At 40.8% G+C, this 27,195-nt stretch overlaps 1 protein-coding gene across 2 annotated transcripts in view; it reads left to right on the top strand.

Annotated features, from left to right (window-relative positions):
• Nucleotides 1-27,195, top strand: part of gtdc1 (glycosyltransferase-like domain containing 1) — a 59,782-nt gene that overhangs the window by 4,994 nt on the left and 27,593 nt on the right. For both annotated transcript variants that reach the window (XR_004764617.1, XM_035411718.1), the window contains exons 2-4: nt 5,719-5,907; nt 16,156-16,323; nt 18,345-18,518. Coding sequence is in view for 1 of the 2 variants with exons in the window: in XM_035411718.1 (XP_035267609.1) it covers nt 5,729-5,907; nt 16,156-16,323; nt 18,345-18,518 (521 nt within the window). In the remaining variant the exon portion in view is untranslated. The remainder of the gene's footprint in view (nt 1-5,718; nt 5,908-16,155; nt 16,324-18,344; nt 18,519-27,195) is intronic.

The raw sequence follows: 27,195 nt of genomic DNA, 5'->3' as shown, positions 1-27,195 counted from the left end.
AGAGATCCAATCACATTTGGCAGGCTTCCTAGCACTTTGGTATACATGAAACACTGATTTAAAAGTAGTCAAACACTTCTCAAATGCAGATTCCATTACCGAAAAAAAAGAAAAAAAGTTGATGTCGGGTCTGACTGATTGAATAATCAATTGAAACAGATATGAATTGGCTTGGTCTCCCCATCAGAGGAACAGAACCTGGCCTTAACTGAATACAAAAAAGGATGAGGCTTAAGTACAGGGTGGGACAGGGCATCCGGAGGGTCAAAATCCAGCAGGTTTTCAAGTTCTCCTTAAAATGCTAACACATCCAGAAGTGGGGAGCGGGGTTGAATGGGTTTCGTGAAGACAGTGATTACTTGAATGAGGCGGTTGAAGTGGATGGCTTGAGTGCAAGCCCGCGGATGCTGCATCCTCCAGCTTCAGCAGTAAGGGTATATAACAGTATAAGGATCGGACATGATATAGGAAATGATTGCACCGCCTTTCTAATTACTTAGGAGACGCCCTCTTCCAGGGGAGTTGCCCACGGCAGCGCATAATTGAGATGTCATGTTTGCGCTGCTGGGTATTCACTGATGTAATTCAAGTTAAGTACCTTGTTCATTGTAATTAAGGTCAAGTACCTTGCTCAGAGGTACAGCAGCTGCCCTCTGCTAAGGATCCGATTGGCTTTATGTAGCAGTGCGTTGAATCTGTTCCAGCTACTGAAAGGCTTTGCCCTTGAACTGAGTGCTCAGGTAGGAGGTGAACATTTCCATTAGTCTGACATAGATTTGTGTTGCGTGGTATTAATATGCTAGGAGTGGGTCTTTCCCTGTTGGAGACCCGCTGTAATTCAGACACTGTGCAGCACTTGTAAATCGCTCCAGTTATAAATTCAGTGGTCCTCTTGGCTTGGCAATCTGTAACAGCATTTGGAAGGTTTTTGTTCTTGCGAGATACACCTATGATGCAAAATTCAAGAGAAATATTATTCAAGGCAATATAACTCAATGTACAGTTTATTTTTAATTGTATGCAGAATTTAATCCAAGGAAAATATAGTTCTATCAGCCAAAAATCATACATTGTAAGTTCAGTCTTACATTTTCGGGCACATTTTTTTTTCTCAAAATATCTTCACAGACGCTCTGTAGACCACACATGGATTAATGTGAAATATGAAAATTGTGCAAATGACACAATCGCATATTTTGTAGTTGCTGAAGGCACTTAAGATGTTAATGAGGCTACACTCGGTTCCATTTGAGTATAATTTGAGAATGGAGTCATCATTTCTGTTTAAACCATTCGCAGTGGTCTGAAATTCTGTGAAATAAAAAGGGAGCCTGACATCACGGTTTTGCAATGATTGATCTCTCAAAGGGGTTCACTGGTCACTACCAGAGTCCAGTAACTTAAGTTGGTTTAGCTGTGACAGAATGCATTCAGGTTCTGTAACGCCGAACTCTTATTTTGCATTATTGGAACAGTCGGAGAAAACCTTGGAAAAATGGGCCTGTACCCCTTTCCGTTTAATGGACCGACTCAAGACGAGAGGCGATGAATAGGAGTGTCATTATACTCGGACTAGAATGGAATGATGAGCGGGGCAGGGACGAGGGGCTGATTAGGACCACGCCGAGGTCGCTTCGCTAGCCTCTCCTCCGACCTGATTAGCGATGACACCGGAGAAGTAGGTCCCAGCTAAGTGGCTGGATGTGACTTCCAGCTCAGCGCTAGCCAGGACATTACCGTCATGGCAACCCTCGAACAATTGCGCCCCTGAGGACCTAGAAACTAAAGGTGCGTAGCGCGATATGTTTGTCCATTCTGATGAGAACTGAACTCCTACTCGCTAGTCATTGCAGAATGCAGGTACAAAGTTTCTACATCTGAAACCCATGGCAGCTTTATGGAATGAGCGTGTTTATAGTTCTGTGGCGTGAACCAAAGGAGTTCCTAGTGATAGGTTCATTAGTCAAGAATGAAATGTCAATTACTAAAACTTCCTCAGTGTCTATTTGCACAGTTGACCATTTGGTGAATCAATGCAGGAGAGCACATGATTGTCGGGCTCAAGCCCAACAGCACTTCTCCCTCTCATTTAACCTTACATTTTTGGTTACAAGCCCAGTTCTCCAATAACCTTGCGTCTGCTGTGAGTAAGTAAGCTTCAAAACTGAAAGTACCAATGGAGGTATATGAAACAGCTTAGCATTTCAGTCCCAGGTTTTTGGCTCCCAGTTGCTATTCATATAGTGAACCATGACATGTAGTTTAACTCGGGGCCTGACATGTACGAAGTGTAAGGATCAGTTGGCTGATGTGCTGCCTTCCGAAAAGCAAAAATACTCCTGACATATAATCACACACAAACTTGCTAATGAAGGAAGAGGCTTGCCGTTAGGTTTCAGTGTCTGTCAGTTCAGTAGTAGCTGTAATTTCACACCCACGTTGGGCTGCTGTGTCTGGGCCCACAGTTTCCCCCAGTGGAGATCAGAGAACGGAATGCAAGGTGGCGGGCTGCCGACCCGGTCTCCGTTTCACCTCCATCTCGGTTCCACGTCAGGAGTGGAATATTCTTCATCCTCGTTTCCAATCTCTTCACTGTGCACTTGCTCCTTTGGTTCAGGATGCCAGAAATGTCTGGAAATGCCATTCGCAGGTCCAAGTTGAAGCGTCCCATTAGTTATGTTAAGAGGTGGAATGTTCTGTTGGGTGACCGCATGCCTGTGTAAGTTCATACTTCAGAACTGTGTAAGTGTGAGATGTGACATTGAAATGCAGTACCAATTTCATTCAGTTGCAAGGATACCTCAGATCTGGCCTGTAGCAAGCAAGTCAGTGTCTGTTTGCATAGATCTGTGGAAGCAAAATGTCATTTATCCCCTCAGCCGGGCTTTAGGTTCCCAAAAGGCTTGTTTCACATTACTGAATCACAGACAGAACCATTCAGCACAGGTTGACTAAAAGGTAGTGCCTATATTAAGTCTGCACGTTTCTCCATTTACTGAGGCAATTCAGTTATCATAAACCACCCATTGAGTGAACAGAGGTAGCCTTGAGTCCATATGGAAGTTGAGCGGGGAGCTTGAATCGCACTGAGAATAGCAAAAAAATAAAATAAAATAATGTGCAACCGTGGGGGTATAAAGCCTCAGATTCCACACCCAAAAGAGTTTTGAACTGCAGTCAGAGGTAGGCACTGATTAAATTTCACTGCTGAAGATTCCTAATTCACATTGCTCATTCCTTTAATATGCAGATCTTAGGTATGCAAAGTGCTGCTGCTTTTATTTAAGAAATACATCCTCGGGTGATAGCGGGATGCTTCTTGGGAGAATTCTGTTTTTAGAATAAAATAAATAGTTGTAAAAAGCATCAGATGAGTTTGTATCTTAGAAGATGAAAAGCTAAGGGGCATGAATAATTTATCATAATGCAATATTTTATAGAAATCAAACATGGAAGTAATAAAATAATAAGTTTGAACGCATCATCTGAAAGATGCATCCATTATGATGACCTCAATTCATATTCATTAGAAATAATTTAATCTGGATTATTAATGCACTTGACACTGATTACAAGAACCATCATGAGGTGAGCGAGCAGTACTTACCAGATCAGCGTGTGGAAAATATTCAAATGCATAAAGATATTTTCCCCTTTTCTTTAAAGGAAGCTGAACTTTATGCACTGCAGCTGTTGGCCGTTTTTAGAGAAATGCACCACCATGCACCATCTAATACGAAGACTCAAAATGAAGCAGAACTTAATTTCAAATCCATTTTTCTGCCCATTATGATGTGCTGAGTCTCCAGTGTGGGTTTGTAGAAAGGTTTCAGGCACCATTTCTGAGTGGGTGTTTGTGAACAGAGAGAAGTGAGTGAGTTTGAATGCTAAATAAAGGCTATCGTGTGAATGCACTGTCAGTACTGTACCTACTACCTCATATTAATCAGCTAAAGTCGGAATATCCATCAATGCTTGTTGCAGACAATGAAATGCCCCTCCTAGGCTTTCTTATGTTATTTATTGCTATAGCAAGTGTCTCAACCAGGTCAAAAATGCAGTAATAATGAACTGCAAAGGGTAAAGCTTATCATTACTTTTCATCAATCAAACATAACTTTATTTAAAAAAAATAAACAAAAAAACTTTTTGCTAAAGAAATCTGCAGAACAATATGCTTGGTAAGGAAATTACTAAACAAATTAAATGAGCGCATGATTAATTGATGATGTAATGATATGCATGTACTGTATTTGTTGGGCATGGATTGCTTCACAGTGCAGTCAAAAGTCTTGGGTATACATATTGTAAGGCCATGAAGACAGCTGTAGTGGAAGGCCGGTATTTTCCATTCTGGTGGCTCCACCCCCTTCCAATTGCCAGCTCCGCCCCCTTGTTAAACCCACCTGAATACCATTCTACCTAATCAAGCTCAGTATAAGTAGGAGCCCATACAGCTGTGAAGCTGGGGGGGGGGGGGAGTTTGCTTTGTGAAAAGACTGTGAGTGTTACAGATATTGTATTGGAACCTGTGAATGACCTGTTTTCTGTCTGAGTGCCCGATTGCCTTTTGACCCATTTCCTGTGTGAGGAACTGAACCGTGTACTGAACTATGCTTGTTTTTTGACCAGTCTTTTGTCTACAATTTGTCTTGTCGGTAAGCAGCTTAGGTGCCTGACTTTAGACAGGGCCCAAATAGTTAGACTCACTTGGAGCTAGCATTTTGTTTGTATTATTTTGCTTGTTTTCCTGTTTTCAAAATAAAAGTCCTGGTTACGTTGACCGAGACAACCATATCCGTTCTTGTGTTTGTGTTGAATTATTGGACCTGTCACCCCTCCCCGGTGGCGCCTCCTATCGTTGGGCTACAATATCTGAAAGTTTAATTTCATGACTGGAATTTCCCTGTACCTACAACCAAACCCTTTTCCTGGGTTTTTCTCCAATAACCGACACCTGCACTTTCTTTTTCTCCCACTTAGAATTAGTTTACGTATATGTGCTGTTGAATATGTCAGTCATCAAAGTAGGACACGACAGCCCTGATGACTTAGCGATTTAGAACAGTTTGAGAAAAACTCTGAAATTACTGGAGATGCATATCTTTGGGATCTACTATATGGGGTTATACGGTTTTGCATCAGAGGCCTGGTGCATGATGGGGGATTCCCAGCCGCGTCCGCACGTGTAACAGCACTGCGCCCTGGGAATCCCTAGCCTCCACGCCTCGTTTTTCGGGCTAGCGCTGTACACACTGAAGAACTCGCCCACGGACCAGAAGCAGAAAATGGCGAGCAGTTACACCACATTTACGGAAACCCTGTCCATTTAATAATGAAGTGGGCTGCTGGGAATCCCCCTTATTGCCTTTTCTTGTTTCGAAATGTGAAGTTGAAACTTATTTTTATCAATACTTTTTATCAAAGTTCTAATTTTAAAGCGTCTGTGCTTTTGTAGTCCTAACCCCTTAGTTTTATTTAATTTTTGTTTTACAGTTACACAAAGTTAGTTGGTAGCATTAAAAAAAAAAAAATTAGGCTGCTTCTGTTTATGAATAGGCATTCTCCCTCATGACATCAAAAAACCCCAAACCAAAAACTTGAAACTTCTTAATGCATATTGTCATTTGCTTCAAACTGATATTCCGTTCTATGGATTTCATGGGTACGTTCGGTGTCTGTCTGTGCCACCCCCTCCCACCCTCCCCTCTCCCGCAGGGTTTCGGGCATGAGTGTGTTGCTGGTTGAGGCCTTCTACGGAGGCTCTCACAAACAGCTGATTGACCTTCTCCAGGAGGACCTGGAGGACTGCGTCACCTACACACTGCCAGCCAAGAAATGGCACTGGAGAGCCAGAACGGCGGCCATATATTTCATGCAGACCATTCCAGCCAGTTCCTCCTACAGGTGAGAGCATTCATCAGTTAAACACCCTTTATCACCTTATTCATTTCAGTTGTGGATGCCCATAACCATGGTGAGGATTTGGAACTGTAAGACTTCGGATGCGCTCACTTTTCCCTGTCGCTCATATTTTTTACTTCTTTATCTCAGTAAGATCTGCATTTTTGAAAAATATATGCATTTATGTTTTGATCAGGATGGAAACAGAGCTACATATTGGGATGCTGTTTTTCCCTCCTTGGTATAGGTTTGGTTTTTGCGGGGGACAAGGGGGTTTGCACTGCATGTCAGGGATGGGGTGTGGCCACTACTGCTGGAAAACTCTGATCCAGATTTTCCTGTGCATCAGAACTACTTGTGATGTTTACAAATTAAATGATAAATGTTTATTATTGTTGTTGTTATTATTATTATTATTATTTGTTATTTTTTATTTTTTATTTTTTATTTTTAGTTTGGTTGTTTTATAATCAAATGCAGTGGAAAATGCTGAAAGTTTGTTTCTTCGTGCGGTGTACATATGGTCAATTCAAGTGGGTGCCTAGTATTTTCCACACGTCTTTTCGTGTCTGTTGACCCATTGCCCTTTAGTGCATCGTAAATATGATCAGGCGCCTTAATATCTGCGTATGACATTACACTGAACGCGTTTGGCATGGGATTAGCAGTAGCCCATCAAAGTTTATCGGTTGAAATGGTTTTCCCATCAACTCAAAATCATAACCCAGTTGAGGCTGTGGAAATCACTCAGTCACCTTGAGGTTAAAGCTAGGCTCTCTACACACCAAATGCCTGAACAACTTTTAGTTTTTTATCGTGTTCATTTTGTTGGTAACATAACTATTTTGATGTAAATTTAAAAAGATGTATGTTATGTATTTTATAACAAATCGGAGGGACAAATGAGTAGGCTTATCCCGCTCTTGGCCTGTTAGAATCTGTCATTCCCCCCTCATTTGGACAACGTCTGTGATTTAACCGGAATTATTCGCCTATCTCTGTGTCCGTAAGTGATATTATTCTAGCCCAGGTGTAGCTCTGAGATCCTTCTCAACGATAATTAAGATGATCTTTCTTTCTCTCTGGGCCCTCCTTACACACAAAGCCACTCTGCGCGGCGGTGTAGGCCATATCGATACCACGCAGGGCGGCTGCCCTGTCCCTCGTCATTGTCTAATTCTTTTCAGTGTCGGGGGAAGAAAAAAAACACACTAACAAACTGAGGCACAAATAATGCTTTCCCAGTCTCCTCAGTATTCTTAGGAACACGGGCCAAGTGGAATTAAAGCAAAATGTTGGCGACTGATAAACTCTGTTCGAAACGTTCCTTCGGGACGTTATTATGGCGAGATTAAGTTCTTTAATTCCATAAAATGGATATGAATTTGTCGGGTCAGCCTGCTGGGAGCGTTTCTTTAACGGGAAGAAAATATTAATAATATTTTAGATGTTGTAGGGTATGGATTGGGCCATTTTTCACCATCTCACAAACAAACTGCAGAAATTTCGACACTTATGTTTTTTTTTCTTTTTTTTTGTAAAGCAGCATGAACATTTAAATGTGAAACTATTGTGATTCTGATTCTTACTGTAGCGTCATGAAGCATTTCCAGTGTGAATGATTGGCTGACTCATGAACTTTTGATGGATTATATTGTTGGTGGCAGCAGTGATTTAGATTTCTGTGTGTGTGTGTTTGTTTATGTGTGCGTGGGTATCTGAATCTCACCTGCGTATTAAAAATAATTAAACTTTCCCTGCTTCAGTAATGGGTTTTCCCAGCAGTTGAAGTTAACACAACATGGCCGCCACCACAGATGTTTACCGCTCAGTGGCAGAGCGATTGCACGCTGCTGTCCGTAATTGCTTCTACATGATCAAAGCGCAATCATCGGCCCTCTTCCTAAATGCCGTGGGAGTTGTTTACTCATCAAAACGCTCCTCTTTGCCTCGGGCCTTGAAGTTCAGCCATCGGTTTGCATTTTATCTGCCACCCCCACCCCACCCTCCACCGGCGTATGGTAACATACAATACAGACTTTATTTTTAAAGCATACTTCCAGGGACTTTTCACCGTCATCATTTTTGTACTAGTACAGTAGGAGGGGAAAAAACCTGTGTGCGGAGCTATTCTTTATTGCATAATGTAAAGCTGAGAGGTGCACGATCGAAGGGGTCGAGTCATTATCACAAACTGGGCATTCTGTTGGGTGTGTCAGTTTGTGAAGAAGACATTCTGGTAAATGCCCTAAGCAGAAGAGCAACTGTCATTGGCTGTAAAAGGGATTTCCTCTAATTATAATGCAAGACCACAACGTTTGAGTGGAGAAACTCACTGGAGGTTTTTGGTGGGCTCAGCCATGGAACTTTGATGCTGGGTAACTGCAAGTATCGTCTGTGTTTTGTAACTTGGGCTGTACTTCTTTTCTTGGTGTTGTTTTTAGATGCAAGGGGAAATATGTTGATGTCTGTTGTGATATATGAAAGTAAAGTGGGAAAAAAGTGAATGAATAAAAATAGCGTAGGCACTGGAACTGAAGCAAGTGCTTGTTTGTGCCGACTCATTGTCCCAAGACTGGGTCCTGTACATGAATTAGCTAAATGTTTCAATTATCTTAATGATTTGAGAGAAGTGTCAATTTTCCATTGCGAGGAACCTGCGAACAGTCAGGAGGTATGTGCCTTTTTGCCCAGCGAACACCTGCTACCTCAGCTCGATTTACTTAAGGTCGACAAGAAGTGAGCCATGACCTAAAAAACAGTCACCTACATGAACAGTGGCTTCAAAGGTAGCGTGAAGCTGTCCAAAAAAAAAAAAAGAACAAACAGTTCTGCATTGGCTGCTCGCACGAAAACCTGAAAGAGCCAATCCTCCCACTTGTTTTAGAAGTTTTGCGCACTGCATTCTCACCACTGTGTCTAATTCTTGTCCATGACTCTGATACCAGGGCCTGCAGGGATGGCTGAGTGCACTAATCTCTTTTGTCAAGTGCTCACTGATTGAAAACGTCCAGTTTTGCCACATTGGCACAAGGCCTTGTTTACAGAGACCAGGCTGTGTCTGTCTCTCTCTTGCAGCCATCAGATGCTGCCTTTGCCCAATTTGCTTTAATGTGCAAGTGTTCTTGATACCAAGTTAACAAACTAACTGCCCGTCATCTCCATGAGTGTGCAAGTATGTGCGTCAAGCGTAAGACATAATTTGTCTTTGCAGACATTTTTTATTTTTTTTGTCATTTACTAAGGTACAACGACTGAGTAACTGAGTTTAAGAGTATATTGTATAATGTATGTGAGTGGATCCTTTCAGGAGAGAGAACCACCCTGTTAATCATTAATTTTATTAAAATGGTGCTTATCCCTTTAGAAATCACTTTAGACCACAAAAGTGTAGGTGTTATTTGCAATATTTGCATTTTATGATTCACTTAAATGGCATGTAAATGTAAAGTGGGGAGGTCCCACTGTCAAAACAGCTGTTCTGTGCAGGGCTATGAAAAGGAGGATCTTTCCTGGCAGCACAGTGTCAACCCCTATTGACACAGAAGCATTGATAAATACTTTTTAAACACCCCCCTATATTTGGTGAAGACTGCAAGTCTTATGAGTCCTAAAACATCTTTTAGATTCTAGCTACTGTTTATCTGTTTCAGGATTCCTGTTGACAGGCCACTGGACAATCACTATAGATCTTGCTGTCTGTCTCAGTGAAATACACTATATGACCAAAAGTATCTGGACACCCTTTGGCATGGGGCTGTTTTTCATGGTTTTGGCTAGGCCCCTCAGTTCCAGTGAAAGCAAACCTAAATACGACAGCATATAATCATATTCTAGATGATTCTGTGCTTCCCCAACAGTTTGGACCAGGCCCTTAACTGTTTCAGCATGACAATATTCCTGGGCTGGCAGGAAGTTCCATATAGAAATGTTTTTTTTTTGGTGTGGAAGAACTTGACTGGCTTGCACAAAGCCCTCAACCACATCCAACACTTTTGGGATCAGTTGGAAAGCCAACTGCGAGCCAGGCCTAATCGCCAAATCAGTGCCCGACCTCACTCATGCTCTTCTGGCTGAATGGAAGCAAATCTCTGCAGCAATGCGCAGTATAAAGCCTTCCCAGAAGAATGACAGATGTTATAGCAGCAAAGAGTGGACCAACATCATATTAATGCCCATCATTTTAGATGAGATGTTGGATGTTGGTGTCCACATACTTTTGGCCATGTACTGTATGCATCTGAAGAAAAACACATTTTCAACATACAGAAATGCCAAGTTACTCTCACTTACAAAGCACTGTCTATAAGTAATTAATTCAAACTCGCAAAATCTAGGCCTGTCATTAAAAGTATTGATGTCAAAATTAGGCAGAGTTACATGAAACACCATTGGCTATCTTGGCTCACTGAAATTAAACTAGCTGTATTCCGAAGCAGTGCTACCCAATGTTTCCTAAAGTATTTCAAGTAATTTGTATGACAAATAAATGAAAGTGTCTGTCATATTTTTAAATGGAAGTGTTTTTAATGAGGTATTGTGTAGCTTACATGACAGACCTACTAATGGTTTGTAGGCTGTGTAAAGAGTATCTATAGGGCTAGCTAACATTTAGAAATGTGCTGTTGCAGGGTAACTACAGTAACCTAGTTAAAAAGTAGGCAACATGTAGAAATCTCTCAGCGGAGAACTCACTTGATGAAAATCGATATACCTACCGTGAAGAAACCATTATCTTTTCCCAGTTGCCATGCTACCGGTAACCTTACCTACTGGACCAAATTGCAACGCAGATTTCAACGCAGAGCCATCTGTACAAATGTTTATACCCTTAGTCTGAAGCAAGGTAGCTAACATTAAACTCAGTCAAAATGGCGAATGCAAAACTGTCTAAAGTGTGGGTGTATTTTATTTGGATTTCAGAAATATAAATTTCCCCCAAAGATTATACAGTTGCAAAAGCAATAGTTTAAAATTATCAGGCAATTGTTCGCTAGCAAGCAAGCTAGTTTAACGTGTTAAAATTTGTCTGCAGCTGACGAAGGATTTGAACCTGTGCCTGTCCAAAGGTTTCATGGGCAAACAAGTTACTCTGTAAGCTTCTAGTGAAGTAGCAGCATTTGTGATAAATATAATCAGCAGGAAAAAGAAGGAAAGAAGGCAAAATCCCCAAAGTTTGGGGCTTTATTGTGTGGAAGTTGTTTGTGAATTCTGTCTCTTGACATGAGGTCAGAAGGTACAGAAATTAGTGTTTTTAAGGGCTGATAGTCTGTTGTCATTGTGGTTATGTCTGTGGGAAATCCTGAAAAATGGCAATTTATAATTTAATATAGTTATCTTGTTGGAATTCCCTTGATTAATTAGTCTCAGTATTTCTGTTCTTAAGTATCCCCTGGAACATGGTGTAGTTCTAAATATCACTCACTTGACTGGCATGAAAGCATTGACTGGCCAACCCAACTTTCCCTGGATCTGATACTGCCTTTTAACTTTTAAACAGCTTTTTCACTTACCTGGAACATATGTATAAAACATATTTAAGTTCTGTCCTTCTGTCCTTATGAGAAGAACAACTGCTGTTATGTTTTCCGTCCGCAGTGGCAAATCAAACAGCTGAAAAGTGCAACCTCAACCTGACTTTGAAGTTCTACCAAATCTTAACAGAGACTCCTGGGATTGAATGCAGAAGATTAACCTCAATCTTCATGAAAAGTTAAATAAAATTATTAAAATGTGAAATGATGAATACAACTGCCTCAATGCAACAAAGAAACTACCAGGTTCAGTCTCTGTTTCTCTTGGCTTTATGTGGCAGTCCTTTGATCAAGTTTTTTTTTTCTTTTTTCCACTGAGAGCCACATTTTAATCAGATTAAAAGCTGAGTGGTATCCTCCTGGCTCACACTCAATCTGTTTCTTATTACATGACACTGTAATTGTTTCTGGTTTACAGACATTTAAGAAGTCTCTCTCATGAATGATCACAGGTGTGTATTTTCAAGGGAGGCAATAAATAATAAGCTGGTACAGAGGTTTTGGTATATACCCTCGAGGAGAATCCATTACATTACTCTGAAATTGGTCAGTATTGTACTTGTTAAGTACTATATTTTTTGGCAGCTAGTACAGCAATAAAATTGTGCCTTTTTTTCCCTTTGCATGGTAAACTGCAGAGTTACTGACTGCTACGATTTTGCTGGTCTGAAGCTTGCCTACCCAGGATGTGTGTGAGGGTAGGCTTGGCAGAGAAAGGTAAAAATAGAGATTTTTCATCTGGTTTGAGTCAGGTCTCTTTATTACTTAGGGGTGCTTTTTTTAGTTTTTTTTTTTTTTTTTTGATCGAAGCTCAAGACCGGGCCAGGAAATGCGCAGAATGGCTGCTCCGAAGATGTGCGGGTGACGTGATAGCGCTGCGGCGCGAATGGCTTGTGGCGTTTCCACATGAAAGGCGCACGAGCGAATGGGGCAGATGACTGGGGACTGGGTTAACTTAGCAAGGCCATGAGCTTCAAAGCCCTCTCGGGTTCAACTTGCACTCCGCCCAGCTTAAGAACGTGCCTTTTATTAATGGAGTCCGTCATCTCGTGGTTTTGAACTCACTGTAGTGACTGAGGAGGGGGGGGAGGAGGCCGGGGGGGGGGGGGGGTGGTGTAAGTGTGAAACCATCTTAAATGTAAAGCACCATAAGCGATCCTTTCATACCTGGGAAATGCAGTTTCATGGCTCTGCAGTGCTGAGATGTGACCGGAACGGTGCACGTTTTGGGATTAGAAGATGCCTGGAGGCTGTGCATTTAGAAGCACTCAGATCAAAGTACTCAATAAAGGTGTTTTTTTTTTGTGCATGGGAAGTAGCTGGGAATTAATTTATCCTGCGAATAACCATCTCCATGCTCCCATTGACCTCTTAACAACCCAGAGTTTTCTTTGTTCCTGTCACATCACTGACGGACCGGGTGGGGTTTGGACCGAGTAGCTGCCCTTGTTCCAGTTACATCATTGGGTGGGGATTTGACTCTGGGCTGAATGTTCCTAAGGAGCATTTCTTTCAGTCGTTTAGGTAATGTTTCACTCAACATACAAAACTATGACAGCCATTTCCTGATTGATTGGATTTGTCTGTCGCAGTACTGAGAATCTTCACCAAAGGCCTACAAAAGATTTGTAAGATTATTGACTGTAAACTATAAACATTGAGAACATGTATTTCTTTCAGTTTGTGAAGTGGCATTGACAGTTATTTTAAGAACATGAAAACACTCAATTAGCATAGCATTATTACAGCTTTCAATTCCTCATTTTCATCCACTGTGGCGCACAACTTTATCAGAATTTTAGATCCTAATTTGCATATTATTATGATGTAAGCACTTCCCAACATTCTGCTCCAGATTTAGTATACCCTCTCTCTCTCTCACTCTATCTCTCATTCAGTCACTCATAATTTTACTGTGAATCTGTCTTCAAAACTGTATTTCAGTTGCCAGTTGCAAGTCCATGTTAGCTTAAAGTCAGTACTCTGTCTATGTCAAGCTAACAAACAACCAATATAGACTTTACCATTAGTTATAAATGCATTTCTTTGACATAATCTGCTTTAATCAGTGCCAGGTTTATGAATGTTAATAAACTTTCAGCCTCACAAGGCGGGCTCATCATGTGTATGCTTGTAATAATAATGTCTGAAAGGGCTCATCATGTGTATGCTTGTAATAATAATGTCTGAAAGCAGAAGCTTTTATCATTGTGTTGCACAGGAGTTGGTGGATATTAAACCTTTCTGAAGAAATAATTAGGATCAACGGCATTTAAAATGCAGAATGCTGACCATGGTATTAAGCCTGTGCTAAGCCTGTTAACCAACGAATTAGCAATTAAAGGATTGAGTCCCCCCATAGAGTTAACTAAGGAGTTGCTACCTGAAAATTGATTATGCCATTCAGGGATTGCATTGTTTGCTTGGAAGGCTGTAAACTTGCTGCATCTTCATTTGAAGAAAAATGTTTCGGGCTCATCATTTTTAAGGGATGTTGTTGTTTAATCCTGGGACACCTAATGGTTTTAATTCCCCCTTTTCCTCTCTAATGAAGATTGCCTTCGATTTTGACGACATGAAAAATACAATTAATGCAGTCTTTAATTCCTCTACGTAGCTTATTTTAAGCTGGGTCAACTGCAAAGATTTATTTTAATTCAGGGCAATGATTTTTCTCTATTTGTGAATTTGTTTTGCTGGAATATGACAGTGAGGATATTTATGATAAATTGAGACTTTGATAGAAACATGTACTTTTCCACAGGTGTACTTTAGACTCAGTTGTCTTTTAAAGGATTTTGAGTTCTTACAAGGGGTTTTATAGTACCACTATATATTAATGGCTTTAATGGAGTCAGTCTAACACTTGTCATGAGTCCACATGTTTTTCAACGCATAGACTGTACTGTAGTGATGATTCAGCCAGGTGAAGCTTTTAACACAGGTCATCTTTAGAATATTTAGAGCCCTGGACATATTCCACTGGCACTCCTGCACTTCAGGTCCACTAACATCTGAAGGGTTTCCAGTATGTTTGCCAAATACAGTAGATAGTCGCTGGCTTGCAGCTCAGGCAGGCCAAGTGAAGCTAGCTGCTTTTATCCTGTATGAGATATCTGAGCCTTAACTTGGCTTTTCACTATTTTTCACTGGCCTCACATATGGAAAAGTGAAAGGGTCTCTTTTGCACAACATTTTTCACTAGAATGCTGACTAGAATCATTGCTAGATTTATTTATTTACTGATTTATTTTCTGTCAATGCTCTTCCCAGGATACGACTTGCCCTTTATAACCTATTGTTACTTGATGTTACTTATTTTAATGGTTACTTTATTTATTTAGCAGAAAGAATTTTCAAGCAAAAGAAATCGCATAATAACTACAAGATGAACTCAATGCAACCTATAGAGGAACCAGCATCCCTGACTAGAGTGAAATGGATGCTTTAAAAGAATGTGTGTCTGTGAAAAAGCCCTTGCTGCTTGCTGCTAACATGAAAAAAAGACTCTCATAGGCCAAGCTCCATCAACTCTGGACCAAGAAAGGTTGGGAAAAGGCAGATACACATCCTTTTAGACAAGCAGCTCATAGTTTCACTGTAGTCAGGGAAACTGGTTTATCTCAAGTTGCGTTGAGTTCAAGCTGTAGTTGTGCGGTTTCTTTTGCTAGACACCACAAGATATTTGTCACCTTCCTCCCACCCCGCCACCTCCCACTTTGCAAAATGATTGGATAGACTGCCAGTAATTTGTTTCGTTGTAATTAAAGTTAAAAGAGGATATTTTGAGGAAAGTCAAAGATATTTATTTTGTGAAACGGATCTTTTTTGTGTTATTGTAGGTAGAAATTGAAAAAAGCTTTATTTTTTGGTTGGTTTCTTATTCAATGAATGCTCATCATTAACTGAATTCTTCTCTACCTAAAGTAAAAAATATATTAAAAAATACTTGAATTTCATGAAAATTGTTTCTGCTAAATAAATAAAGTAGCTGATGGTCCTTTAATTTAATCTAGTCTGCATGGTCTTTCAGTGCACATCCGGTGGACCATCGCGTAGAGTCATAAAAAAAAATATTTCCTTGCGTCATCAGTTTCCCCAGTTTCATCCTCCAGAAGGGTATTATTATGAGTAGTCATAATGTTCCTGTCTTAACTGATCCACCGTTGTTCTTATTTTCCTTTGTAGAATTTCTGGCCTTTTTTTTTTTTTTTTTTTTTTTTCCGTCTTGACCTTCAACCTTTCTGAAGACTTAAGCAGTTCCTGTGGCACTGACACTTGCATCTTAACCAAGAAATTTGTGGGCAGATGTTCTCACAAAATGATATCCAGCCACCACTGGGAAATCTGTTTCCCTTTTCATTGCCATCTTTTAGTTTTTATGGAGTATTTTTTATTTTTATTTTTTTGCTGTTTTCAAGTTCTGGAAAAAAAAACAAACTTCTCTTTTGTCTTTTGTATCAGACTTCAGAAAACCTCCGAGGCCTCGCTACAGCTTGAGTAAGGGAGGAGAAATAAAAAATCATGAAAAGAGTCCAGACTTTTCTTTCAGCGCCTCCCTGGCAAGATCAAAACCCTGCACTGGCGGGGCCCGGTGCCGAAAAACGGCCCTGTAGGGAGTCGGGCCTGTGGGTTCCGAGGGGCTGGGCGGGGGATGAAGGAAGAGGGCGTTTAAACGCCGCGGAGCCGCCACGCTGACCCGCCTTTCGTTTCCCAGAGTGCTGTTCGCCAGCTCGGTGCTCAACCTGGCGGAACTGGCCGCCCTCCGACCCGACCTGGCCCGGCTGAAAAAGGTCCTGTACTTCCACGAGAACCAGCTGATCTACCCGGTCCGGAAGAGCCAGGAACGGGACTTCCAGTACGGATACAACCAGGTCCTCTCATGGTAAACGCACGCCTGTCCTCTCTGCCTGTCTCCTCTGTGCAATTCTGAAGCCCTCTCCATCACCTGCTCTGAAAGTTAAAGCCTGTAATTTGAGTTGATTTATGGAGTCGTGCTGCGTGTTTATCCCGCCCGTAGCCTGAATCATGAGGTCATGTTTGCTAAACGTATTACGTTCGCATCGAATAAATCCTGTTTAATGAGAATACATGGAGGGATCCTCATAAATCGTGCGTGCTGTATCGTGTAAGCATCGACTCGCCTTACCTCCGTCTGGACCTGGAGTCCTGCAGGGAAAAGTTCTGGTACCTGCATTAACCTGCATCGGCAGGGTGGGCGCTGCTGAAGGATGGGTGCACGAGGTCCGCGCACGCATTCATGAAAAGCGTGCCTGTGAGCTACAGAAATATCTAGTGCTGTACCAGTCTGTCTGCTGCATACACTGCTTTAAAAAAAAGGATAACAAAGTGAAATGTTCTGTTGTTGTCAACTGATGATAAACACGGTCTTATGACATTTTCATTTTTTAGTTTTAGTCGGGACACATTCACACTCCTGACAGAGCGCCATATTGAATTTTCAGTTCCAACGGTTTTTGCCCCCTGAATCGTTTATTCAATAAGGGCAATAAATGCTTGAACAGCAAACACATTTAAGCCACAGAAACACTGGGGAGGGACGGCAGGCTACTTTTCAGTTCCTGTAATATTAAGCACATGCACAACCTACCTCGGCCTGTGTCAAAATAAAACAGAGAATCAAAAGTGAGTTACGCGTTTATGCAAAAGAGGTACTGTAACTGTGCCTATAAATGTGCACATCGGTGCTTTCTAAAAATCCCTTTTGAAAGCGTATTTGTTTCAGGAAGTACAATCAGCCCATGGTTTTCTGTCAAAGGCGTTTAATTATGACAGCCCGAATCGGTGCTGTCTGTTTGGGTGTATAGCCATTCTTCTGGAGAAGCGGCATCGTAATTAATCACAATAATGCAAAATTAATATGCAAGAAAGAGGAGCACTCCATAAAAAATTATTGTTGATTTCCATCGGGCAAAATGTCAATAACTTTAATTTTCCAAATTACCCATTCAATCAAGATTTAATTCATTAAACCAGATAGAGATGGCGACTGCCTGACCTTAGAAAGTAAACTTTGCAAAGTAAATTATTCATTAAGAAATGTTTTATTGGATTAAATTCAGCATAATGTTTCACCACTCTTAAATGTGATTTAATGGTGCGTATAATTTACGAAGTAGATCAGCTTATTTAGAGTCCCAAACATTGTCTTTATTTGCATATTGTGTTTTTTAAAAACTATTTGAAGACAGAATAAAACAACGCATTTGAATAAAAACAACACATTAATACTAACAAAAATATTAGGAATAAAAATGGCTGCCATGTAGCTGTTCTCTGAATGTAAGTGTTTTACCTGAGTTGTTTGATACTTGAATCTATTTTTAGATAAAATCAACTTCATCAGAACCATCATCAAACGTATTTCTTGAAATGAAATGTGAACAAAATGGTGGCAGATGCATATCTTTTCTTCTTACCTTGACGTGAATTTTTATTCGTCACCATCTCTGAGTCATGCCGTCTCATTGTGTGGGAAGAGGTGTCACACCAAAGTAACAGAGTTGGTGGAAAAAGCATGCCGTGGCAAACTTTGATAATTCTGTCTGCAACGGCTCAAACTTTGGCTGCATTTTAATTAAGGGGGGAGGGGGGGGGGGGGGCAAAAAAAGGAACTGAGAAAAATGACCTAAACTGAAAAGGCTTAGAAATGATTACGCAATCAATTTTTTAATGACAGCTTCTGTATACACGCTATGCCATATTGTACACAGTGCCTTCAAACAAAGCTGTTATTTCTTCAGAATGTTCTTGAAGAAACATCCTATTTTTCCTTAAGTTCAATATCGTTTTGCAAACTCTGCAGTTCCTTCTCCAGGTTTACTTAACCGTCGCTTACATCAGTTCTCTTTATCTTTCTTTTTTTGTATTTTCTCCATTTTGCAGCTTGGTGGCAGATGTAGTGGTGTTTAACTCTGCTTTCAACATGGAGTCCTTTCTCACGTCCATATCTGCTTTCATGAAGCTGATTCCTGACCACAGACCTAGAGCTCTGGAAGCGCTCATCAGACCCAAGTGCCAAGTGCTCTACTTTCCTATCGAATTTCCCCATGTCAAAAGGTTGGTATTTTTCAAGCTCACGCAGAGACAGTAATTTGCCTTCCAGGGATAACCACACATTGATTAAAAAGCAGCGCATTTGCCTCTAATCCCTCCGTGGCAAGCTGCTAAAGTTTAGGTACCCAGTAAACAAGGATCCGGAGTAAAGTCTCAAAAGTGCGCGTCGAAAGACGGGGCGCGTGCAGATGTTCGTCACTCGTTTCGAGGTCAGCGTTCTGGCTGTCTGTCCACTGTCCTGTCCTGTTCATCTGTCGGGTGTACATTATGCTTTTTGTGTATCATTTCCACCTCATTCTTAATCCGGTTTTAAATAAAGTTCAGCAGTAACAACATTAGTTCTGTTTACCACACCTACTTACCGTTGAAATTTAAAGAAAGAGGTTCACTCCTGTTCAACAAATCTTGATTATGAAGTTTGAAAGTTGGGTTTTGGTTTTAGTTTTCCAGTAGAACAAAGTACAATAGAGATACTGTGCAGAGCGGAACAGAACAGCATCTTTTTATTTGTAAATTGGGATCTCGGCTCGGTGGCTAAACAAAATCTTTTTTTCCTTTATTTGTTTGTTTTTCTTCCTTGCCAAAAGAATCCAAAATCTGAAATGTTGCAAAAGCATTTTCATAGCACTGGTGTGCTTCTCATTAAAGTGAAAATGAACACCAGCTTTTCCTCGATGCAAATGTGGTGACATCACAATAGAAATGGAATTATAAATCGGAGGCAAAGACAGAAAGTTCCTTTTCTGTCAGGCTCTGAGTCAGATACCTGCATTTCCAGAATGAACATTTTAACTAAATTATTTTATCCCATTTATATAAAGTGCGCATTTCTTTTGTGTTGTGCTGTTGAAAGAAACATGAAAATACAGTGAATAAAAGAGTTATCAGATGAGTTTTGGTTTTACAGCAATATTGCTATATACTGCTATTTGGTAGCAGTCTTAATCTTGTATAAGTACACAGAAAAGTACTGTCCATGTAAATGTATATATTTGAACACAAACAGACATAATTATTAAAGAGTAGTTTCTGAAGTTTGGTCCTAGAGGACAGATCATCACTGAAAGTAGAAAGCTGACAGAATCTTTGCTTACAATAATTGTGTGGTTAAGATCTGGTCTTTCCCTCTGTGTTTGTGTGTGCATGCATTTGTGTGTGCGTGTGCATGCATACAAGAGAGAGAGAATAAAACTGCATGCATGTTGACCTCCGATGAAAAGAAAATAAAAAGAAACAATCTAAATGCAAAAATCTGACCAGATAATTATTATTATTATTATTATTATTATTATTATTATTATTGTAGTAGTAGTACTAGTAGTAGTAGTAGTAGTAGTTGTATTTGTAGGAGTAGTATTAGTATTTGCTTTGCTGTGATGTAAGTTTGTCATTTGAAAAAGAAAGAAGAATGTTGGAATGTAGATCATGTTCCAGCATCAGTATTTATTGAAAGCATATGGAACAAATGACAGGATAGAAATGACTGTTCTACAGATATCCTTAACACTACAACATTATGAGATAATTTTCTGTTTTTATTCTTTGTTTTTTTTTTTGTATCTGCACACGGTGGAACATGCATGCCTGTATGGTCCAAGCTGTGGGTGGGGGGACCCACTGGTGGGTTGCGAGTGGCTTTGAAGTGCCTCACAAGTTGCGTGTGAAAAGCACATTTTTTTAATCCTCTATAGGCATTCAAACAAATCAGACGTACACTGCATTGGCTGGTTTGCGTGCAATTATTAATGAGTGCAGGTTTACATGTGCAATGTAGAATGTATTATAGTTTCATTGTACGCCCTGTGTCAGAAATTCAAACGCTTGAATATTCGAAAGGCTTATTAGAAACCATGTGTGATGGTACGTATGTGGAAACAGTTTGTGAAAGTACAGGAAGAGATTGCTGCATTTCTGTCTTTTTTTTAGACATGAAAAAAAAGAAAACTATATTTCTCAATGTGAATCTCTGTCTTGCATACACTGGAAACTGGGGCACAGGTAAACAATATGTTTTTTTTTATATTGTTCTCCGTAGCACAACATAGAGTGGACCTCTAACACCGTTAGAGATGTATCTGTGGTGGGAAAAATGTTCTTGATTTCAGGGACAGAACTGAGAGGGGAAAAATCTGAGGTTAAAAAAAAAAATTATAAATATTGTTAAATTTGTGCCTGTACGTCACACACACACGCACCCCCGCCCGCGCATGCGTGCACACTCCCACAGCGGAGCTGGTTTAGGTAAAACAAATAGTTGAAAATAAAACCCTTTGTATCCTTTTGCCTCGGCGCGCTCATTAATCAATCAGCGTTGGAGACATTGACAAGCGGTAATTGAATAAGGACTGACCCCGGTTAGCGGGCGGCCGCAGCGAGACAATGCGCACTCATTCATCACCGCGCGGCCCGGCTGCACGGGGTGTCTCCTTTCCCGAGCTCCGCCTTTCAGCGCGCTGGGACCGGCAGCTCTGACCCAATCGGCTGCGCCTGCGACTAGCAGGTGGCTAATTCAGGGGAGCCGCGGCGTTCCGTCACGCCGGCCTGAAAAACGGTCGCGTCCCCAAATCCGCCGAAGCGCGACCCGCTTTAGACAACAAACGTCGAACGACGGAGAAGGCTAACGGGGAGAACCGCAGCCGAGCGCGCGCGGGAGATTAAACGACGATCCGTCTTTACGTAACGATCCGTGCGGACGCGCGGGCCGCTTCGCGAGGCTTAAAACGTTTCGGAATTGTCAGGCGAACCTGAGACCGTCCGAGATCAAAGACGCCCTGTTCTGGTTTTTGGACAAGGGGATCTCTTTTCACGGAGCGTGCCAGAAGTACAGCGAGCCTTTCATGCAGAATAAAACGCGTTGGCTTTTTGAAGTTTGACGCCTGCTTAAATGCAGAGAGGGGCTGGAGTTCAGGGTTTTCCCTTTCACCAGCTGCAGATGATCTGCCCTCACTAGAAGATAATCAGCAAAAAAAAGTAGCTCAGAAAAAAATCTGTGGCCACCTCTAGCACGTGGGACCCGCAGTACATTGATGTGCCTCTCAGGGACCAGTGGGGCCCTCAAATGACTGAGTTAATATTGGAATGCTTCCGTAACCATGGCAGCTGCCAGGAAATTGTGCTCAAAACCTTTTTCTGTAAGAAGCGCAGAGGTACTGCAAGGTACTTTATGCATTTGATATTAATTTTTTTGTTTAATAATTTAGTAAATCAAGGGCTGGAGAATACTACTGGGTTTTCTTTTCCTTGTGAAGGCAGTTGGGGGGGGGGGGGGCTTATAACGAGAGAGGAACAAGTGAGACCTCATGAAAGAAATAAGCAAGAAAGAAAGTAGCTGAGGATTGTTGAAAGTTTTTTTCTTTTTTCTTCCTTTCTTTTTTTTCAGATATTGGCTATTTGAAACATTTCTCTCCTCACCAAGAAGCATTCTTTGGCAATGTCTCTGTGGCATGTGAATAAATTAGCAAGAGACGACGACAGTTGGAAGTTGGAGTTTGTAAACCGCAACCTTATTTGTTGAGTACATCAGGGCAGAATTCTGAAATTCATAATGTCCTTCCTGTACCAAATACTCTCCATGTGTCACCAGATATAATGTTTTTCAACCGGGAAATTAATAACACTCTTTAGAAACACAACAAGCGTCCCAATTTCATGAATCTTTAAATAATTAATGCTGCGAATTTCCTTTTGACTATCTTAGCCACTGAATCGGCAGCCTTTCATCGGTATTCTATAAAAATGTTTTCAACAACAAACAAACAAAAAAAGTCTCTTTAAAACTGAAATGCATTGAGGATTTTTTTTTCTTAAGTTTAGGGCTTGGCCGCTGTTTACTCCGAGCTCCCCATCCTCAAATGACCCGCACATGCGCTCTGATTACTCGACTGCCCGTAGCCACGGCGACGTGATCGAGAGGAAGCTCTCCCACATTTTAATCAGACTGTTGTGATTTAAGCGCTTTGGCCAGAATTGATGAAAGCAGCTGTCAGTTACCTTTTCAGTTATTTGTTTTCTGGTTTGTGTCTGCCGCGTCCTGGTTCTCTGCCGTTTCAAAGAGTTCCTCCTCTTACCCACCGTTTGTTTAGGAGACTCAAAGAAATGTAAATAAATAGCAACAAAGGCAGTGGAAAGGTATTCTCTGCAAACTTACCATGCTCTTCTCCCGCACAGAATTGATGGCAATGGAGTCCATATGGTCTCGGGAAGTTCTGAGAAATGGACGTGATCAGTTGCGGCTGAATTAAGGATCAAAAACTGTGCCTGTGATTTGATCTTAATAGCAAAACTGGAAAGGATTAAGGTATGGCACCGAAACCGTGTTTACAAACAGTGCCTCCCTTTGATCGGGTTAAGTTGTGCTCCCCTATGCTCCCCTATGCAGGTTTTTACAGCCCTATACTTGACTTACCCACAACTTTTGGAGTCATAAGTTCTCTGAAGCACTGAGCAAGGTTTGTTTCTTTTCCCGGAGTTAGATGGAATACTGTTGTCAGCTAGTTGTTATTCATATCTGAATAGAATCTCTGTTGCATTCTGAGTCTGCAAGACCAACAGTAGCTGAACACTAATGGTGGTCTTTTACAAATAGTTGTGAGTTTATTATGATTTGGCACAGTGCGACTTCATTTAATAAAAACACCCAAAAGGCTCTGTATGAAAATGTCTCTGAATCTTCTGGTGCTTTTTTGTAAATTCTGAATTTCAGAGTGGTTTTTTTTGGGGGGGTGATTTTTAAATGTTTTTATTGATACAGATACTTATTGATACTGAGATTTTGCATGCAGGTCACCATACTCTCTGCATGTTTTTTTGTATTTTCCCCAACAAACCGATAAAACTTGAAGTGTCTGATCCTTTCATTCGGTTAGAATTGTAGATTTACTGAAGGGTTGAATAATTTTATGTGATCTAGTCAGTGGCATGATCGGCCCATGAAGCAGAATAAACTATTTGCTGAATCTGTGCCCTTAAAATACAGCCTTTAGTTTCCTATCCTGACATTGGCATTGCTGGACCAGTGTTGTGACAGGTCTTTTTTTTTGTTTGAAAGACCTGTTCAGTGCATGTGAAGAGTTATTTTTAATTATTTTTATTTATTTATTTGGATTGTAGCATTGTGGATGGCTGGGTGCTTTCACTTGTGTGGAATGAGTGCACTCAGAGGATGATGATGATGATAATGATGTAAGGTGTGGAATGTGATATCAGCAGGATGCAAAACTATAATGATGACACAATTATCAAGGAGGGTCTTTGACATTTAGGCCGTCATTCGTTAATAATTGTTTTTATGTTTGACTAGCAACAGCAAGGTTTCATTTTCCTGTACAAATACAGTTTGGCAAGTTCAGTAATCACTGAAACAAACTGGTCAAACTGAGTTTGAGAAGAAAAAGTGCAGTGTTTGCATTTACTTTGTACAAAGTGAAATTTAAGGCCAAATGTTGATTGAATACAGGCCTTATTTGTATGTGTTTTAGCCAAAAGTGGAGAAGTAAAACTCAGCATTTTGCGGTCACTTGCGGGGCCACAGGGATTGACTCAGTGTTCCTGCTTACATCTTCAAAGCATTTCTCTAGACAGTCTAAAATCAATGTGATTTTTTGATTGCTTGAGATGTGCATGATTATTACCAATAAAGGGAATTGCATCACGACTTCTTTTTTTTTTTTTTTTTTGCTTTTAAATTTGTGTTTAATCAAATTAAAGATAAAGTCATCAGTGAAATTGCCGTTGATTTATAAACATGATAATTGGAGGCTTTCCTCCTAAGTACCTTTTGCTGGTGCTGAGAGTTTAGTTTTATTGCTTAGTCAAACCAGTTTTAAAATTGCCTATTGAATGGAATTCTCCCATGACCTGCCAGATGCTACCATCATTAATACCTTTTCACAAGAACCCCCCTCTCCCCATCCACTTCTTAAGTAGAGCAGAGCTTGGCAGGGCACTAGTATTTGCAGAGTACATAGTTTATCTCTCCCAGTATTTCTTGGCTTTTTACAAATTAAATTTTGTGAGTTCAAAATCTTCTTAAAACTCTGTAACGTTTTGCGTACATCAAGCGGTTTTGCTGGGGCTTGTGTTCTTTGTTCATCCAGGCTCACAATTAATGGTGTCCAGTTTCTACCAACTCAGAACTGTACAATCAATCCCAGCAAATAGCAGTCTATAGGCAATCTCATGTATCGACAGGCTGCATGGCTTCTAGCATACGTAATGGATAACTCCAACATCATTCCCTTCATTATTTGTTCCAGCAAGAAAAAAAGACCTAAGCCTTTTCTCAGCGAGCCCAAATCAGTGTCCTGTTTCTGACTTGATAAAAAAAAAAAAATCTTGCCTTAAAAATTCTGTATTTTCACATGTGCATACACAGTCAACTCTCGCATCCTTGGCTGTGTTTGTTTAGTTGCTTCTCCTCTGCTCTTGTGCCTGTAGCGGCTGAACTCTTGAGCTGGGCACACGATAATGCTTACACAGGCTGCGTTGCTGAGCGTTCCTGTGCCGCTCGCTGCCTTCGCGAATTGCGTTACGCGGTAGCGTAGGCCCGTGCTCTCGTGCGATCTGCGCTCCGTAACCAAAAGTGCCCGCCAAATTATCCAGCCAGCACAGCGGGTGTCAATCAACTCCACCCCTCTGCTCTCGAGTATATCAGTATTACGTGCAGTTGTTCCTCATTCCAAAGCATGTAACTGAATGGTCTGGTTCCAAAGTGACACAGGCCAATGTACATGCATTCTTTTAGCCCCTTTTACTTTTTATGATTTCACATTGGATCTGCTGCCTTGTTGACATGAATGTACACCAGCGGCATTGCAGTGAGCTTTGCATCTACTTCTCCGTGCAGAAGCTGGAATGGTACCCCATTCTCAGTGTATGAGTACCCTGCGTTTACCTGATCTCTTATGAGTTCTAACGATTCCTCATGCAACTTCTTGGCAGTCAGTTCCATAATCTCTGCCTCTGGCCATTACATTATGTTAAATTAAGTTGCCGGATTGGGTCCCAGCAGCCGCGTCTTCTGGAGTCACTGGCAGTGTGCGCAGTCTTTGTAATAGCAGAGCCCGGTTTTAGTGCTTTGGTTGCATTGTACGTGAAGCTGGAGATTCAGATTCACCAGTGCACATGTTAAAGGAAGCCTTAGGCAATGTTTAGAAATGATTAGCAGTTTACCCTATGATTATTATTTAGCACACACATCTAATTGGAGCTTGAAATTCATTGTAAGTGTTCTGAGGGTATGGGGGGAAAAAAACTATGATAATGACTTTGAAATTGAGTATGAGAAAGCGCTTAGTTAGCCATGCCAAGCTGAAGTCAATGGCCCTCACGGGGGTTATTTATAAATACTCCGTACATCCAACCGACCAACCAAACCAATCCCCTCGGGAGGGTTAACTCATTGAACAAGCATAGTTATTATGTAACATGTATTGTGATGTAGCAAAAATAAAGCCTCATTTAGAATGTATGTGCTACAGGCTTTGTCAGTGAAGTTTTCCCCTTGAAATGCAAGGCTAGAAAAAAGGATAGTCCATCCTTCTGTATATTGGGTGGGCGCTTTATGTACAGCTGGTAGACTGCTTTAGGCTGTGGTCTGTGCCTTTTAACACTCGATGCCCAGCTCTCAGGCCTTGCTTTTGTTCTGCTCCGTTGAGGAGAATAGTAGGAATGAGTAAGCAAGCTTGACTCTTGCTCTCGAACCAAAGCTAATTTGACAAAGTCTACCGCACAGCCCACAATTATATTACCTCAGCAGTGCTGGGACCAGTGTTCTATATGTGAAGTGAGAGGAGGAAAAGATTAGCTGCTCTACACTTCTGTTCTGTTGACCATCTTTATAGATATAGATTGCTTTGACAGTTCTTTCTGCAATTTGCCTCATTAAAGCCAGTTCTCCTTGTGTTTTCTGTGTTAGCTCGGAATGTGTTGGGCACCAATTTTGGTCTCGTTGAAAAAATAAATAATTGGAAAGAGTAGTAATTGAGCGAGTTTAAATATGACAGAAATACAGCTGTTTGGCTTGTGTGATGTGCCTGCCTCCCCAGTCCCCCAACCCAATTGAAAGTTTTTACATTTTGTACACTGCAAGTCTGAAAAGACTGTATTTTATTTTATTTTATAAAACTCTAAATCCAAAATAGGAAATTAGTCAATTTATGTGTGTGGGATGACCTGTTGTCTTGACCACACATGTAGTTACCAACTGGCTTCATCTGAGTTTTCAGGAAACATAATTGTTTGCATTCATGCTATTGACTGGGCAGTCAATTTTGTTCTGCCCAGCATGTCTTCAGTAAATATTACTATCCATCAGCGTGAGCACTAAAGTAAAAGATGGTTTGTTTTCACACTTAAAGGAGACATGAAATAGTGCCCTTAACTTAATCACCACCTTGTTTTACTGCATTTGCATACATTTGCATATTAATTGGACTTCAGATTAAAATTGGTTTTGTAATTTTAATTAAGTGTTCACAAAGGTACATGATTAGAACTGTTTAAAATACAGACATAACTTGAAGCAAAGGCTTTGGTGCTGTTTTTCTTGGTGGTGGCGGGGGGAGGGGGTTGAAGGGGGGGGGGGATTAGTTACAGGGAATGTCTGTTTTATGATAGTAATTTTTAATCTTTAGTAGATTATGCTGCCAAACAGACTGGGGGTGGGGTATCAAATTTGTTC

Source organism: Anguilla anguilla, chromosome 3, assembly GCF_013347855.1.
Source record: "Anguilla anguilla isolate fAngAng1 chromosome 3, fAngAng1.pri, whole genome shotgun sequence".
Taxonomy (NCBI): Eukaryota; Metazoa; Chordata; class Actinopteri; order Anguilliformes; family Anguillidae; genus Anguilla; species Anguilla anguilla.
Note: the sequence above shows the minus strand (reverse complement) of the source record. Positions and strands in the feature narration are given on the sequence as shown.